Source organism: Peromyscus eremicus, chromosome 16_21 (assembly GCF_949786415.1).
Source record: "Peromyscus eremicus chromosome 16_21, PerEre_H2_v1, whole genome shotgun sequence".
Classification (NCBI taxonomy): domain Eukaryota; kingdom Metazoa; phylum Chordata; class Mammalia; order Rodentia; family Cricetidae; genus Peromyscus; species Peromyscus eremicus.
The window spans coordinates 36,377,132-36,395,229 of NC_081432.1; the positions used below are offsets into that span (position 1 = coordinate 36,377,132).

An 18,098-nucleotide genomic window follows, 5' to 3' on the forward strand; every position below is an offset into this window, starting at 1 on the left:
CCTCAGACAGCTTTCAAAGGCAACCAAGGACCAGGAACAGCCTTTTCTTCTCCCAAAGACCCTTCATGCTCTGTATCTGCAGGTTTCCAGGGCCGGCTGGTACTGTGGAAACCCTGTGCTGGCCAGCATAGCTGGGCTCTGAGGACCCCAGTCCTCACATGCCAAGCATTTCCTCAACGGCTCACAGGATGCCCTTCCCATGAACCAGGTCCTTTTGCACAAGATACAATGATAAATCAGACTTCAGTTGTGCCCTGCAGTTGCTAGTACTGAAGACATGGTTTAAACAGACCCCTCACACTCTACCTGGGCTCCTCTTAGACTCCAAGACTCATTCATTTTCAGGACTCCCTTCTTGTCCATTCTTTTAGGTTACTAAGCCCAGTACTGAATGAGACCAATGGTCTCCTCCACAGATGGGGCATCACATAATATAGGCTTCCGTGTTAATTTTTTTGGATAGTAATGTCTATGAGTTCCAGGGCCCATGGATGGAGGAAGACAACTCAAAGCAAGTTGTCATCAGTAGGAAAAGCCTAGTTGGGTCTAGTCACTATTCCGAAAGTATTTGGACATTTAAGTCCTTTCTTTTTCTAGCAGACCACAAGGATGAATTGAAACTCTATAGGGTGGCCACGAGGGGGCATGGAGCAGAGGAGTGGGCCCTTAGGGGAACCAATCTACCCCCATCACACACATGCATATTCTTTCTCACTCCCACAAGACAGAGCATGGCATTTTCTAATACACAACACAGCTGTGTTTACTAGAAGTTTCCTTGAGATCACCCACAGGTAGAGGCTATTATTGGTGAAGGACTTCTGTGGTTTGTATACGCTTTGGACTTGCTCTAGGCCACAGGTTGAATGCAGTGGTCAGTACCTGCAGGAGCCTTTCTTGGTTCTTCTTCTGTAGGACACCCCTGGCACTCACTGGGTTGTTCATATTTCCTAAAGTAGGCATGAACCCAGGGGAGAAGAAGGAGGAAAGCAAGGTCATCTGGAGATTGGAGTCATATCAGACAGCCAGAGTCAGCAGTGATCGATACAGTCAAGTCCACAAAGACAGGGCATGCAAGCACACACACACACACACACACACACACACACACACACACACACACACAGCCTGGGAAACATTCCATTTTGAATGCTTATTAAGATCCAGACACTTGGAATTTTGCAGATGTCGAAACAGACTGGAAGGGCCAAAGAACAAAGCGATTTGTATTTGGTTCTTCTTTAATGGAAAAAACATGTGTTCAGCTGGCTTTGTGAGGGGGAAAAAAAAATGTGTTCCCAATTCCAAACCATCGCCTTAGTATTGATAAACATGGGCTGGTGGCCAAAGGAGGTGTGCCAGCATTTATTTATTTGTTTGTTTGTTTAGTAAAGAAAGACTCCTGGATGCAGCTACATCAAAATTAAAACCCACAGAGACTCCAGTCTTCCAGAATAGAGGAAGCAAGTATTTAACATCTATATATCAAAGGCAAGTGGACCTCCACCTCCCACTCTGGAGGAGTTGAAGCTGGCTAAGGAATCCCTCCCACCCGGAGAAATTCCTTGGCCTTGTATCACTCTCTTAAAGGCTCCCATCACAGAGTCACTCAAAGAAGCATGCCTTGTGGCTAAAGGAGACACGAGGCACTGCTCCTCTCATCTGTCTCAGAAGTTTGATTATCAAAGGTCCCAATCAAAAACCATGTATCAGTATATCAGAATGGATGGTAGGTGCTATCTTGGTTTCATCTCTGTCACTGTGATTAAAAAAAAAAAATCTTGACTTCGATGAGAAAGCCATCTATTTGAGCTCACAGTTCCTGGTTACAGTCCATCACCCGCGAGGAAGTCATGGCAACAGAGCTTGAAGTAGTTGGTCACATGACATCCACAGTGAGAGCAGAGACAAATGAACGTACGCATGTTCGCTTACTTGTGCTCAGCTCCATCTCTCCACTCTAACATAGCTCAGGGGCCTCCCTGCCTAGGCTGCCCACAGTGGGCTGGCTCTTCCCATTTCAACTAAGACAACCCCACACAGACGTGCCCATAAGCCCAACCCAGTGGAGATGATCCCTCACTGAGACTCTCTTCTCACGTGGTTCTGTGTTATGTCAAGTTGACAATTACAGCTGACCATCACATGAGGCTCAGCAGCTTAGGTACACATAATACCACCTCTTTCCATGAAGAGAAGGAATTGAAAAAGAGTCAGAACGTGGGTGTTGGGGAAACGCTATTTCCTTGTTCTCAGGATTCTTTGAGGAGTCTCCCAGCCTTTCTCCATGTCCTATAAAATATTCATTTCTCTATTCATCAGGAGGGCAAGACTAGAACAAATATGTTAGAGATGCATGGCCTGGCCACACTCCTGTGTGTTTTCTTAGAAATGCATGGCCTGGCCACACTCCTGTGTGTTTTCATAGAAATGTATGGCCTGGCCACACTCCTGTGTGTTTTCTTAGAAATGCATGGCCTGACCACACTCCTGTGTGTTTTCTTCAAACTAGCTACATAAAGTTCTGTCCCGAGGCCCTAGTAACCCCCACAGAGAAGCCTGAGTAGGCTCATTGGACAAGTATGTGGGCCCCGTTATGGTTGCTCCAACTCTGCCATTGCCAAAGCTTTCACTTTGATCCCTATCTGAAACCTGGAACTTCTGGACTGGTTAGGGTTCAGGGGTGAATGGGATTATGCTCTTGGGATCGTGCTGGTTAGTTTTGTCAACTTGTCACTATCTGCAATCAGCTGGGCGGAACTGCTTGATGAAGGATTATCCAGATCAGGTTGGCCTGTGGGCATATCTGTGGGAGATTGTTTTGATTGCATTCAGTGATATGGGAAGACCCAGCTAAAGGTAAATGGCATTGTTCTCCAGGTTTGGGTCCTGGACTGTATAAAAGAGAAGATAAGCTGAGAGTCACTGTGGGCGCTCTCTCTCTCTCTCTCTCTCTCTCTCTCTCTCTCTCTCTCTCTCTCTCTCTCCCTCTCTCTGCCCTTGACTGTGGGGACAATGTAACCAGCTCTCTCAGGCTCCTGCTACTGTGACATCCCCCCACGATGGCTATAACCTGGAACCATGAACAGAAATCAATCATTTCTCCCCAAAATTGCTTTTGGTTGGGGTATATTATCATAGCAACTGGACAGGAAGCTAAGGCAGGTACTCTCAGTGATAATGCTAGGGTTTCCACAAGAAGCAACTAGAAGGAGGCCCAGATCAGCAGTGTGAAGACACCAACTGTGTACAGTTAAGCTTGAAGCTACCTCAGTGGCCCGGGCCAGCCATGGATACACACTTACAGTTTCATCTCTCCCAGCTTCCAGCAGAGCATCCAGGCAGCTAGCCTCTCCCACAGCCATTATCTGAAAAGCCATTTTCTTGACCCAGCAGATGGCAGCAGCTATGGAGTGTTCAGTCACAACGATAGCACATTCCTGCCATTTCACTGGCTCTTCAGAAACCCTGAAAGGAACCATATGTAACAGTCACCAGACCATGATTAATATTACCACACAAGTGTCAGCCTTTGTTATCAACCACAAGTTACCTCAGTAAGAAAGAAAACCAGACTGCCAGTCCCCTGAAAGTTACTGTGAAAAAATGCATGAGCCAGTTCAGACACATCTGTCTTGTTCAGGAAAGTGGACTGAGTGTGATACATGATTCCAAAGTGCTATGACCTCCACAGGTACAGTGACCAGGAGACAGGACTGGAGTGATGTGGAAACAAACAAAAAGGTACAAGTGTTAACTAGAGCGAGGGGCTGAGGAGATGGCCAGTTAGTAAGAGGCCTGCTGTGTAAGTATGGGGACCAAAGTTTGGTTCTTCAGCAACCCCATACAAAGGCAGTACATCATCATACACTGTAATCCCGAAGGTGGGGAGGCAGAGACAGGAGGATCCCTGGGTCTGCTGGCCATCCAGTCTAGCCAATCAGTGAGCTCCAGGTTCCATGGAAGACTGTCTCAACGAGGAAAAAAAATAAAGTGAAGAGTTGTTGTGGATTATTAGTTGAAGACGTGTTACATTTGTTTATGCTGTGGAATATTTGTTTAATGATGCAAAGATGTGTTGCATTCTTTTATGTTGCATTTGTTTAACTCTGTGAAGCTGTGTTACTGTGCCTGCCTAAAACACCTGACTGGTCTAAAAAAGAGCTGAATGGCCAACAGCGAGGCAGGAGAGTGATAGGCGGGGCTGCCAGGCAGAGAGAATAAATAGGAGAAAAGGAGGAGAGGAGGATACAAGGGGTCAGCCACTCAACAACACAGCCAGACAAAGAATAAGAAGGAAAGAAAAGATATACAGAAACAGAGAAAAGTAAAAACCAAGAGGCAAAAGGTAGATGGGATAATTTAAGAAAAACTGGCTAGAAATAAGCCAAGCTAAAGGCTAGGCATTTATAAGAAAGAATAAGCCTCTGTGTATTTATTTGGAAGCTGGGTGGTAGACTCCCAAAGGAGCAAAGAGTTTTTACAAAAGTGATTGAAAAGAGACACCTCTACACATCTGCATACACATGAATATGCACAGGATCATGTACACATCCACACACAAACACTAGGAGAAGTTATTGTCTTTTCTTTTTTTGGGGGGGGTAGAGGTTCAAGACAGGGTTTCTCTGTGTAGTCCTGGCTGTCCTGCATCTCGCTCTGTAGACCAGGCTGGCCTTGAACTCACAGAGATCCGCCTGCTGGGATTAAAGGTATGCACCACCACTGCCCAGCTGAGAAATTATTTTCATAAACAGGCAGAATGCATGAAGCTTTTATCAATAGCAAATTCAAAACAACTCACAGTATTATGGTTTACAAGCTGGTAGCAACTCGTTGTTTTAGAATTTATTTCCAGTGGCATTGCTCTCATTGCCCTCACAGAGTCCACCAGCTATGATTTCTGGGTCAAAAATAGTACTGCTTTTAGTTCAGCAGAACATACATTTTAAAATCCTGAGAGCATTTGCTTAAACCATTTATTTAGAGTTTAGAAATGACTGGAGGGCACCCTCACCTCAAAAAGAGAAACCACTCGGATGTATCTGTGTTTATAATGCCAATAAGTTGACTTGACTGTTGTTAATGCCCCATTACCACAGGGAGAGCTGCCTCATACCTGGGTGCCCTTCTCTGGGTTGAGGGGCACACATGCTGTGGTTAACAGTCTGAGAAGGTAAAAGCTTCGTGCACATCAAAAACTCAATTCCTTCAATAACGTACCTGTGTCAAAAGTCAAGATCTGGACCAGAACCCCACCCACAAAGGCGTCCTCTACTTAGATAAAAGTGCGTTATTCAATAGAGAACTCAATGAGGCGCACTGCCCTCCACCCACTTATCCAGATGTGTGTTGTCAAGGGGGTGCAACCACTGGTGTGTGTGGCTGAGGAGTTAGCACGGAGGCCCACAATCCTGTGGCTCCAAGAATCCAGAAATAATCAGTCACGACAACTCTAAATTAAGTGAAATTCTAGAAAGGCAACCACCTGTTGTTCTGATTAAAGGGGTTTACACTCAAAAGAGAGGTCAATGTGTGTCACAAATTCAGTCTGGAAAAGAGAGCAGAAGTTGTGGCCTTTAATCATGTCATCCGTTCTAAAAATGAGACTCGCACCTTCACTACATACACACCTACATACATATCATATGAACATGTAATTCATATTCTCATCTTTTGACCTGCCAGTGTATTGAAGAAAAGCAAGTTTCTAAATCTCTCTTACCATGAAACCTAAGATGCCCCCGAGAAAAGCAAATAAAAGCTCCCTAAGATTTATTATTCATCATGGGTTTTCTGCTGAAATTGTATATTCTATGGAATTATGATAATCCTCCTCCCTTGCCATCAGGCTAACTGGGTTAGCTCTGCTGCTTAACTCTGAATATGTGCACGCCGGTATGAAGTTTCACTGGGACAAATGTTTCCACTGGGAACTCACCATATGATGTTGAACTTGGTGAGGAGAGCCACCTGCTCCTGAAGGACCATTTCTAGAGCATCCTGGCACAGATTAAGCTCCTCCATCAGAATGTCACTGCAATCCAGTACTATAGTGATGCTCTGTTCCAAGATGACACCAAAAATCTGCCGGCTCCCGCTGGTAAGCCAGTCCATCCGCTGCTTATAACTCTCCACAGCTTGTGTTAAACAATCCACAAACCAGTAGATCAGCTCTGACTTCGCTGTCAGCTGAATGAAAATCAGAATGAAAAAAAAAAATCAAGAACAATGAGACGGTAGCAAAGTAAGCAGTTAGAACCACAGTCACAGTCACTGTGGCTGGAGCTGTGCACCTAGAAGGAGTCTGTGGTGGCCTTTGAACTCCACAGGACCCAGGAAGGAGATTCCAGCCTCTCAGAAAGATTATGTGATCTCTTTAAACTGTAGTGCTAAAAAAAAAAAAAAAAAAAAAAAAAAAAAAAAAAAAAAAAAAAAAAAAAAAAAAAAAAACCTTCCATGTTTTATCTTACTTTATTTTATATTTTATATGTATACTATATATATAAAACCAGAAAACAGCCAGGGCCACTTTTAAAACTGAGTAGAAGAAAAAAAAAAGTCAAGACAGATTTTTTTTAAAGTCTCACTAAAAAGTTTTCCTGTGTTAAGACACTACAAAGTATTTCTTCAAACATCTCCAATTCCTATAAAAACAACAGCCCAGTTACTCATTCTAATGGTTGTGACTTTTTGTCACTCTGCCTGATCTCTCCTCCACCAACCTCGCCTGTACCTGGGTCACCCAGTTATTCACAGCTGCCACTAATACCTTCGGGATGCCTCCAAAGGTGACAGAGACTTGCAGGCAGTGTCTTGCATGTATACATCCGTCAAGCAGACCAGGCAAGGAGACCTGGCACCCAATGCAAGGCCTTTTAGAGAGCAAACGTTTAAAAGATCTGGTAAAGTCCTTTCCGTACCCCATCTGCATCTCTCTCTACATCTCTCTAGCTCGCTCCTCGAGGGCCAGGACCGCTTCTCTGTTGCATCTTGGTGCTGGGGGCTTTGCGCATGCTCAACAAGTGCTTTTCCCCATTGAGCCCCCCCCCCCCCTACACCTCATTTCCTGTTTTAAGACCTCATTCTGTGACCTTGTTGTGGAGCTAGTTCCTGCACTGTGGAGGAGGAAGGGGACTTGATAACTGAGCTGTAAGGATGCAGCTATGCTCATCACCCGTGCTTGGTATAGTGGGCTTTTTCCCATGATGCAGTTGCTATTGAGTCCCTTATGTTCCTTTGAGTAACCCCTGTAAATTCCCTGGTTCACTTAGTTAGACTTGGGTGGAACCCTTTCTTTGGTCTGTCATCGGTGCCCTATCTGGGGTTCGACATGTTTGTTAGCACCCCCTAAGAAAAATCACAGCAGAAGGATCTCAGGATGTGGCGGTGAATGTCTGTGGACAAAGATATCTGTTCCACTGCTCTGCGGGGATTTTAATATGGACCAGTTTAAAACGGATCTAGTGCACCAAACTCAGAAGAGCAATTTTAAAAGATTAAATACAGTCAGACCTCCCTATCCACAGGGATATTCAGATTCAACCAACCTAGGGTAGAAAATATTTAAAAAAAAAAAAAAAGTGAACTGCACGGATGCTGACTATGAACAGGCTTTTTATTGTTATTATCCCCTAAACAATATGATGTAAGACATATTCACACAGCATTTATATTATGTTGGGTATTATGATTCACCTAGAGATAACTTAAGGTATAAAGGAGAATCAAATAGGTTTTAAGCAAATGCCATGCTCCGTCATAACTGAATTGAGCATACTGGATTTGGGTATCTGTTGAGGATTGTGATGGATATTAATTGTCCACTTGACTACATCTGGAATCAGCTGAAACCCAAGTAGCTTGGCGTTCCCATGAGGGATTTTCTTGATTGGACCATTTAAGACGGAAAGGCCGGCCCTAAATCTGGGCTACACCTTCTGGTAGCAGCCCACATGAAAAGACAGGGAAGAGAGAAGCTTTTTCTTTTTGCCCGTTTGCCCCCTCACTCCTGCTGGCAAGTTCATCTATCCTGTAGCTGAGGCATTCCTTTGCTGGTGTTAGAGCCCACTTCTTCAGGATTCCAATGCAGACAAAAGACCAGCAGCTCTTAGGAATCCTTCCGGACTGCTGAGACATCTAGTCTCATGGACTGAACAACTACAAAATTCTGGCCTTTCCATCTGGAGGTAGTCATTGTCGGAGAAGCTGGACCAAAGTCTGTGAACCACTATAATAAGTCCCCTTTTAAGAAATAGATTATTTCTACTAATCCTATTCCTTTAGACAACCTTGACTAACCCCAGGGGGCCTGGAAGGGCCCTCTGTGAATTCCAAGGGATGGCTGTTTTAGGAAACAACAGTCCTGGTGGTACACGATGTACCTTGACATAGGTGAACATCTACTTCTGGACAGGATGAAGCATATGTCTCCAACAAGACCATGCGCTCCAATTGTGGGTCCCAGTGTCATATGAGTAAACTCTCGGAGTGGAGGGTTCCACCTGCCATCCCTGCCTCTAGTCCTCCATTGGGTAACTTCAGAGAATGTCATAGTGTCTTTTCTTTATCCTCTTTTTCAAAGTAAGACAATGTGATGGTATGTAATCAAGAGCTGATTATCAAGCAGCTGATCAAGAGCTTCCTGCTCTCATTTCTTTCAAGTCATGGGCTTCCCTCCCCTGTGCTTAACCACAACATCATTATTCTACCACTGCCGAAAGAAAACCTGAAGCCGGCATCTCCACAACCCCTGGGATCTTTTGTTGTTTTGTTTTTCAATATAGCATTTCTCTATGTAGCCCGGCTATCCTGAGACTTGCTCTGTAGACCAGGCTGGCCTCGAACTCAGAGATCCACCTGCCTCTGCCTCCTGAGTGCGGGGATTAAAGGTGTGCACCACCACCGCCTGGCTAACCACCACTACTACCACCACCCCTGGGATCTTAATGTGACTACAGCCTCTTTTCACGAGACCTGACCACTGCGGGAACTCTGACTTACGTTGTAGAGTCTGCCATCCTCTGCTGTGTAGAACTGTGGGAACAGGCCATCGGCATACCGCGAAGCCACGAGTCTCCTCAAAGAAGTCACATAATCTGTATTTTTATAAAGACAATCAGGACGGTATATCAGCAAAGCTCCTCATGTTTATTTTCAAACATTTTTCTCAATAATTTTTGATTTTGTATTCTGTCCCAAGTCATAAAGTCTAAGAACTGTGACAAATGTAAGTGCTTATGACATGCAGAATCCTCAAAAGCATGAATGAATAGAGAGGAAGAATGGGCTCTATTATCTGGTTCTTTGCTCGGGCGTGGATTTAAGCCAAAAGAAAGTCCTTATTAGCCAATCCAAGACTACAATGGGTGCTTGGGATCCCAGTGAAGCACCGAGCCTTTCTCAAGATGAGTTTCTAAAGACAAAAACCATGTTCTGGGTTGCCTTACTTCAGTTAACAAGAACAGTTAGTCAAAGCAGAACTACAGAAGCCACAAAGCGAAGTTACTACACTTAGAGACACAAAGTCCAGAACTATGGACTTTGGTGGGTTAGGTCCTTGTTTTCATTTTTGGCAGGTGGTACTGTCTACATTCTGAGTTTTACAACCTGAATGCCATTTCCACCGTGGGGTCAGTTGTGCTAAGGTCTGGGAGCCTGCTAATGTCTGGGATCCTGTTACACTTTTATCTAGAACAATTAGGGCAGAGTTCAAAATCACAACATGAACATTGTGTGTAACGCCTGAAATTTTACTGGACTTAACTTACAAAAAAATTACCAGGCATGGAAACTCATTCTTTTAATCCTAACACTTGGGAGGTAGAAGTAGGAGAATGAGGAATTTAGGGCCAGCCAAATACATATTAGACAGTCTCAATAAACCAAAAATAGGGGCATAGACATGCACACATGCAAGGAGCATGTTACACTACACATGCACACCACACTACACACATGCAAATGAAAATTTCAAAATGAAAGGTGGTTTCTGGTTGGCCAGAAATAATGAGTAAATGTAAAACTTCAACTTAGATACTACCTACTGCTCAAGTTTTGATTCATGACTTAGTGAAACGAAGTGAGCAAGTAATTGATCCAGGAGAGCCAAACATGATGTCAGGACCACAAGATTTGCCCGAGGCTTGAGAGAGGGAGGTCAGTAGCTGGATGAAATGCACACTGAGTTCTGCATCAAAGAACTACTGGATTATTTGCTCAGCTCTGCAAATATCTAGGCACATGCTCTACCTAGCACCCTCTGCATGTCAGGAGCAAGGCATACTGGGTGGGAATACCGTGTTGCCTAAAATGCATGCCTAATCCTTCATGGAATTGTCAGTAGACCACAGAGCCTCTCAGGTTGAACTATGATGGTTGGGAGGAAGAAAGGGGGAAAGCTTCTCAGAGACATCCTTATAATAATGATGACTTCGCTAAAGTTGTTGTTGACAATCAATCCCAGAGATTGTGTTATCTCTCTAGTGCTATCTCTGCCCTGAGTCTAGGGAGTCCCCTATCTCTGCCTCTTTACTACTAGGTTTCAGGAGTGGGCCATTGCACTGGCTTTTTATGTGGGTGCTGGGGATCCAAACCCAGGGATTCCCAGGTCTGAAGAGGAAGGGAATAATCCTCTTTAGGAAGAAAGAAAGGAGATGTCTTGATTAGTTTTTTTGTCAGCTTGACACAAGCTTGAGTCGTCTGAGAGAAGGAACTTCACTTGAGAAAATGTGCCCATCAGATTGGCCTGTAGGCAAGCCTGTGGGGTGTTTTTCTTGATTAATATTTAATATGGAAGATCCCAGTCCACTGTGTGTGGGGGTGGGGGGGTGCCGTCCTTGGGCAGGTGGTCCGAAAGTATGTAAGAAAGCAAGCTGAGCAAACCATGAGGAGTAAGCCAGTAAGCAGCACTCTTCCAGTTCCTGCCTTCAAGTTCCTGTCCATCTTGAGTGCCTGTCTTGGCTTCTATATTAGTTAATTTTTTATTACTGTGATAAAACACCATGACCAAAAAGAAAGAGCTTGTTTGGGCTTAGGGTTCCAGAGAGCTAGAGTTCATAGTGGCAGGGAATTGTGGCCTGGCAGAAATGGTAACAGGAACAGGTGAGAGCTCACCTCTCAAACTACAGTGATACACTTCCTCCAACAAAGACACACCTCCTAAGCCTCCTCAATAGCACCACCAACTGGGGACCAAGTATTCAATTGCCAGATATTATGGGGGACATTCTCATTCCAACCACCAACAGTTTCTTCTATGGGAGTCTGTACCTGGGGTGTTATACAATGAATAAACTCTTTCCTCCCATGCTTTTGATCATGGTGTTTATCATAGCAATAGAAACCAAACTAAGATGTGTCATGGCCGGGTGGGCAGGTGGGGTGGCTGGAGAACTGGTTCAGGGGTTGAGAGCATGTACTACTTTTCCTGAAGACCTTAGTCTAGTTTCCAGCATCCGTGTTAGGTGGCTCACAACCACTTGTAACTCCAATTCCAGGGGGACCTGTCACCTCTGGCCTCCTAGGGCACTGCACTCATGTACACATAATCAGACACACACATACACCTAATTAAAAATATTTTTTAAAGAAATCTTTTAGAAAGAAGAGGAAAGGAAGCTATAAAGATGCCTCAGTGAATAGAAGGCACCTGCCATCAAGCCCCATGACCTTAGTTCAATCCCCCGGACTCACATGGTAGAGGAGAAGGATAACCTCTACCCTCCACTCACATGCCATGGCACATGCACACATACACACATAAACAAATGTTTTTTGAAAAACCCTAAAAAATAAGAAACAAAGAAACAGTAAGGTCAGGGATACATTTTACAGCCTCCTTAGCCAGGTTGGTCCCAAATCACAAGAGTTGTGATAAGATATAAAGCCTTAAATCCAACTCTCCCATCAGCCAAGAGTAAAGAATAGCTATTTTCATTCTATCAATAACCCCCTCAACAGATCTGCAGACTCTGAAATCTCTAGTTCTGAGATTGCAGCTTCTTACCTCGCACCGATTCAGGAACTTCAAGTCAGAAACCTCAGTCTTTCTTTGCCAGAAGCATCTATCCTATCTCAACTCCAAAGAGAGGCGGTTTGTGAAGGCAGGAAGAAGCTAAGTCTGTGGAAGGCTAACTTAGGCGACGGAAACGCATTGTGAGTTCTGCATCCAACAACAACGGTGTGGATCTTATTGGCTAGCCCCCACACAATTATAAACCCGAAATCAAATGCAAAGACATCTGTCTAAAGGTGTTAAAGGGCAGTCAGAAACAGACAAAACCTGGACTTCTCTCCGTCCTCGAAAGGAAGGCACTGGCTGGTGAGACCGTCTGTTTAGTGGGGGAGAATTTGGAGTTTGGGTTCTGTCAAGTTCACTTCCAGTTAGAATAAAAACCTGCTTTCCATCTATGGACTGATAAAGGTAATTAGACGGTGGTGTGCCTACACAATGATACTATATGGCTTATTCTTGTTCATTGAAGACCGTGAGTGTGGCATTAGGTTGTTTATTTGAGCTGCTGCTGCTGCTCCTCTTCCTCTGCCCCCCCACCTCCCCACCTCCCACCCCCTCCTTGATTTCTTCAATGACTCACTAATTGTCCAAAATTATGTTGTTCAAATATTGTGTGCTTGCATAATTTCTACCGTTCTCTTGCTGTTGATTTCTTGTTTCATGTCGTTCTGTTCCGATAAGATACAAGATATCATACACACACAGACACATTCAAAAGAAAAACAATGGGCAGGAAAGGTAGCTCATCTAGTAAAGACGCTCACTGTCAAGCCTAACTGTCTGAGTTTGATCCCTGGAAGAAGAGAACCAACTCCAGCAAATTATCCTCTGGCCTCCCCATTCACACTGTGGCACCTGTGCATGTGCGTGCACACACACAAACACACACATACACAAATACATGCACATACACACAGAGAAATAATTTTTTAAAAAAACCTATGAACACCCAAAGAACAAATAATCCAATCAACAAATGGCCAAATATCCTAAATAGATGCTTCAAATGAAGTACAATTAACCAATAACTATATGAAAAAAAAATGTTTAACCTCTTTAGCCATCAGAGAAATGCGAATCAAAACTAAGTAAAAGTTCCATCTCACCTCAACCCAAATGGCTATCATCCAGAAAACACCAACCCAGAGATGCTGGCAGTCATGCAGGGACAAGGGGATCCGTGTGCTGCTGGCAGGGATGTAAGTCAGTCCAGCCACGGTTGGATGGAGGTTTCTCAAAACACTAAGAAAGGAACTACTACATAATCCGGGTACCACTGCCGGTACACGCCTGAAGGAAGTAGAGTCAGCTGGCAATAGGAATACTGGCACACCTTCACTCACCACAGCCCTGTTCTCAAGAGCTAAAGCTACAGAACCAGCTATGCCCATTGGTGGGTGAACCAATGCACAGAGAAGATGTGGTGTGCATCCAGTGGAGTATTATTTAAGCATAAAGAAGAAAGAAATTGTGTTGATGACAGAATCAGAGGACATCGTGTTAAGTGAAATAAGCCAGGCTCAGAAAGATAAGGATCACATTTTCTCTCATATGCAGAGTAATCAAGGAATAGAGAACATTCAAAAGAATGGAGACTATTTGGGAGGTAAAGAGAGACTATAAGAGGGTTATATATGGGTGAGAATACAGTGAAAGAACATTAAATGTATGTATGGAAGTGTCATAAAACCCATTATTTTGCCAATAATAAAGTTTTTTCAAGATAGAAGGAGAAATGAGCCACATTCCCTTGCTGGATCTAAATGTTCTTTTAAAAAAAAAAATAGAATAACCAAAATTAAAAACTCAGTGTATGGGCTCAGGAGCAAAACCAAGAGTAAATGAACTTGAAGACAGAGCAATAAAAGAAATCCAATCTAAACAAAAGATACAAAAATAGGCTGACAGATATGAAAAGGGGCAGGGCCTTCAGTTTGCTCTCCAGCTTGTGAAGTAAGAATGAGGAAGAAACAAACAGTAATAGCTTTTAAACAGTGGACAACTGGGGTGTGCTCAGGGGTAGGACACTGGCACAGCATGCACCAGCCCCTGGGTTTAATGCATGAACAAAACCGACCAAACTAAGGGGCAAATTCACTCACAAAAATTACTAAATATATGGACAACACACTCTCAATGCTCTTGACCTAAACAACACTTACAAATATTCTCGAACAATGTGGAACACTCATTCTTTTGTATGGGGGCGGGGCATTCACCACAGTAGATGGTGAGACACAGATCCAGAGCCTGAAAATTCACAGGTGATATTCTGTGGACTCAATAGCGTTAAGTGTAAAAATCATCCCGAACAAGATATCTTTACAAGTCCTAGGATACCTAGCAAGTAAATAACACAATTCTGAAAAACAAATGTATCCAAGAACCACACACAAAGATATTTTTAACTCAATAAATGGTGAGAACACTACTAACAATGGAGAGTTCAAGACCAGTTTGAGTCACAACGCAAATTCCAGGTTAGCCTGGACTATATAGAAGACATCTCTCAAAGAATGAGAACAAACAGGGTGAGGTGGTGAACGCTTTTAATCCCAGCACTTGGGAGGCAGAGGCAGGAGGATCTCTGTGGGTTCAAGGCCAGCCTGGTCTACAGTGTGAGTTCAAGACAGCCAAGGCTACACAGAGAAATCCTGTCTTGAAAAACCGGAGACCCTGCCTCAAGAAAAATAAAAACTAAATAAAATAGAACATTTCTAAGAAAAAAATAATAAAATCCCAGCACTCAGGAGGCAGAGTCAGGTGGATCTCTGTGAGTTTGAAGCCAGCCTGGTCTACAGAGCCAGTTCCAGGATAGCCAGGGCTACACAAAGAAACCCTGTCTTGAAAAACAAAAGTGAAAATAAATAATTAAATAAATAAATAAATAAATAGATAGATAGATAGATAGATAGATAAATGAAAACAAAAAAATCTTATAAAGAGAAATGAAAATCATGAATGTTAGAAATAAAAGGTGACATCGATGTAGATTCTACAAGCAATAAAAGCCCATTAAAGAATATCATCAACAATATTTTAATATATTAGAAAACCATAGGCAAACTCCCAGTCCATAAGTATGTAAATAGCACACAGCCGTGCTAGCTCACGAGAGGGAATATACAAGACGGCAGAACACTGGAGAGCAAAGTATTGCATTCAGGGGACTCCAGGTCAGCCTGTAGCAACTGCATGACATAGACTTCAATTGACTACCACAGGACTAGCTGCCAAGAGAGACGGCGAGGAATTCAGATTCAAAACGTGGTATTGCTGGCTGCTGAATAAATATTTGTTTTGTAGACTAATTCGGAATTGCCTAATAATCGGAATTGTCCTACGGGTATGCCTTTCGTATACCATGTTACAGATGTGTTGAGGAAGTCACTTCCCGTGCAGTGGGCTGTCTCTCACACTGACACTCAGTAGCGCTGGTTCCCAGGTCGCATGTCTCAGTAATGGCTCAAGTCAATGCAGTATCCAAAAAATACAAATAAAAATACTCTCACACATGTTCATTACCGAGAGATGAGAACCAGCATAGCAACTAGAACATTTGGAAACATATTCATCTGGGCTGGTGAGATGGACCAACAGATGACCATGCTTGCTGTCAGCCTGACTACCTGAGTTGGATCCGCAGAACCCACATGGGAAAAGAAGAAAGCTGAGTCCCAGAAGTTGTCCTCTGACCTCCACGTATGCACACTCACACCTCCACGTGGACTTACATGCACAAAAAATAAATTCATTTTTTAAAACTGAAAAATGCATGAGCCATTAGACCATTGAAGAAGAAATGCACGTTCTTCCCGAGACAGTACACAGCTACTGTCTTAATCAATAAAGCAATTACTTCCATCCACCTGAAAGGGAGTTGTGAATCCCAGACAATAATCAAGACCTCTGCTGGGGCGTGAGTAAATAAAAGTAATTTCTATCTTTTCATTACAAAGAATTAAACTGGGGCTGAGACAGTGGCTCTGTTGGTAAAGTGCGTGCCAAAGAAACGTGAGGAGCTGAGTTCAGATCTTCAGCACTGGGCAAGGCCTGGGGCAGGGTGGTGCACACCTTTAATCCCAGCACTGGAGAGGTGGAGGGAGCTGGTTCTCCAGAGCCCATTGGCTACCAGCCCAGCCAACTGCAGGAGTTCGGGTTCAATGAGAGCTCCTGTTTCAACAAATAAAGTAGAGGGCTGGAGGTACGGCTCAGCAGGCAAAGGTACTTGCCACCAAACCTGGGGACCTGAGTTCGATCTCCAGGACCCATGTGATGAAAGGAGAGAACTGGCCCCCATGGGTTGTCTTCTTACTACCACATACCCAACTACCCAGCTAAATAAATAAAACGTAATAAAAATGTTTTTTGAGACAGGGCCTCATTATGTAGCCCATGCTGGCCTGGAACTCTCTACATAGACCAGGCTGGCCTTGAACTCACAGAGATTTGCCTGCCTCTGCCTCCCAAGTATAGGGATCAAAGGTGTGCAATACCACACCCAGCCAAATTATTAATTAATTAGCTAATTAATTAATTAAAATGGAGTCAAGACACGATGTGGAAATCTTATCCCCTTACATACTTACATACACACATACATGTAGCACACATATACACACGACTCCCCCAAACACAAAGAATGAAACTAATGGTGTTTGGAAGAGGGCTTAGGGGTTAGAGCACTTGCTGCATGAGGATAAGGTCTTGAGTTTTGATGCCCCAAGAACCCACGTAAAAAAGCCAGGCATGTCTGCACATACCTGTAACCTCAATTGTTTTAGTTAGGATTTCTAGTGCTGCAACAAAACACCATGACCAAAAAGCAAGTTGAGAAGGAAAGGGTTTATATGGCTTATACTTCCATATTGTAGTCCATCACTGAAGGAAGTCAGGACAGGAACTCAAGCAGAGCAGGAACCTGGAGGCAGGAGCTGATGCAAAGGCCATGGAGAGGTGCTGCTTACTGGCTTGCTCCACATGGCTTGCTCAGCCTGCTTTCTTATAGAACCCAGGACCTCTAGCTCAGGGACGGTATCACCCACAATTGGCAAGGCCCTCCCTCCATCAATCACTAGTTAAGAAAATGCCTTATAGCCAATTCTTATGGAGGCATTTTCTCAATTGAGGTTCCCTCCTTTCAGATAACTCTAGCTTGTGTCAAGTTGACATAAGACTAGCCAGCGTGCCAGTGCTGAGGGTGGGAAAGAGAGGAGACCAAAATTTTGACAGAAGTTGATGGTAAAAAGCTGTGAGCTCCAGATTCAGTGAGAGACCCTGTCTTGAGGAAATAAGGTATATAGAAATAGAGAGTGACACCTGACGTACTTCTCTGGCCTACACACACGTGCACATCCACACACATGTGCATACACACATGTACATACACACAAATGAAGTAAAGCAGCACTAATATTGAATCTGTGTAGTTATAGTTGTATTTCTATATGATGTGTATATATTGAGGTGGAGTGTGTGCAAGTATTTCCCCTGGCAGAGTAGTGCAGAGGCCTGTGATTTCTCAGGAGCTGAAGTAGGCTCCCTGAAGGCCATCTGTGAGTACTGTACCTTCACACTGTGGGAATCCAATCTGTGCCAAGATCTGCTTCAAGGTCAGCTTCTTGCTCTTAAGCCCATGCAGCTGAAGCCATTGCTCAGACGAGATGAGACGCTGCTCAGCCATGCCTGTCTTGGTGTTGTTCTGTCTCTCCAGCCTCTGCGGCTATTCCTCCGGGACAACAGAGGAAGATGATCCTAATTCCTCCATCTCTAAGTCAAGTCACAAGGGACCTCCTGCAAGGAAAATTGTCAAGCTCAGGGCTTCTGAAAACATGGCGGGGTAGGGATCTAACAATGACGTCACCGTTGACTTACTATAAATCAGTAAATATTTACTATAAAATAGTAAAACATAGTATAGCAATGAAGTGGGATTTTATTTACCCATTGAAATGACAGTATAGATGCATACTACCAGGTGGTATCCGTACATTATATATGTACATAAATGTGTGCTGTGAAGCATCTAGAAAGATAAACATCAATGGGTCTGCAGTAGAAGGATGTGCAGTTTTTGTCTTTT

At 43.8% G+C, this 18,098-nt stretch overlaps 1 protein-coding gene across 1 annotated transcript in view; it reads right to left on the reverse strand.

Annotated features, from left to right (window-relative positions):
- Nucleotides 1-17,783, reverse strand: part of Vwa3b (von Willebrand factor A domain containing 3B) — a 180,197-nt gene extending 162,414 nt beyond the window's left edge. Inside the window, 4 exon segments of the mRNA XM_059281386.1 lie at nt 3,306-3,468; nt 5,942-6,192; nt 9,004-9,098; nt 17,585-17,783. Of these exon segments, the coding sequence (XP_059137369.1) occupies nt 3,306-3,468; nt 5,942-6,192; nt 9,004-9,098; nt 17,585-17,783 (708 nt within the window).
- Nucleotides 17,784-18,098: the final 315 nt, after the last annotated feature.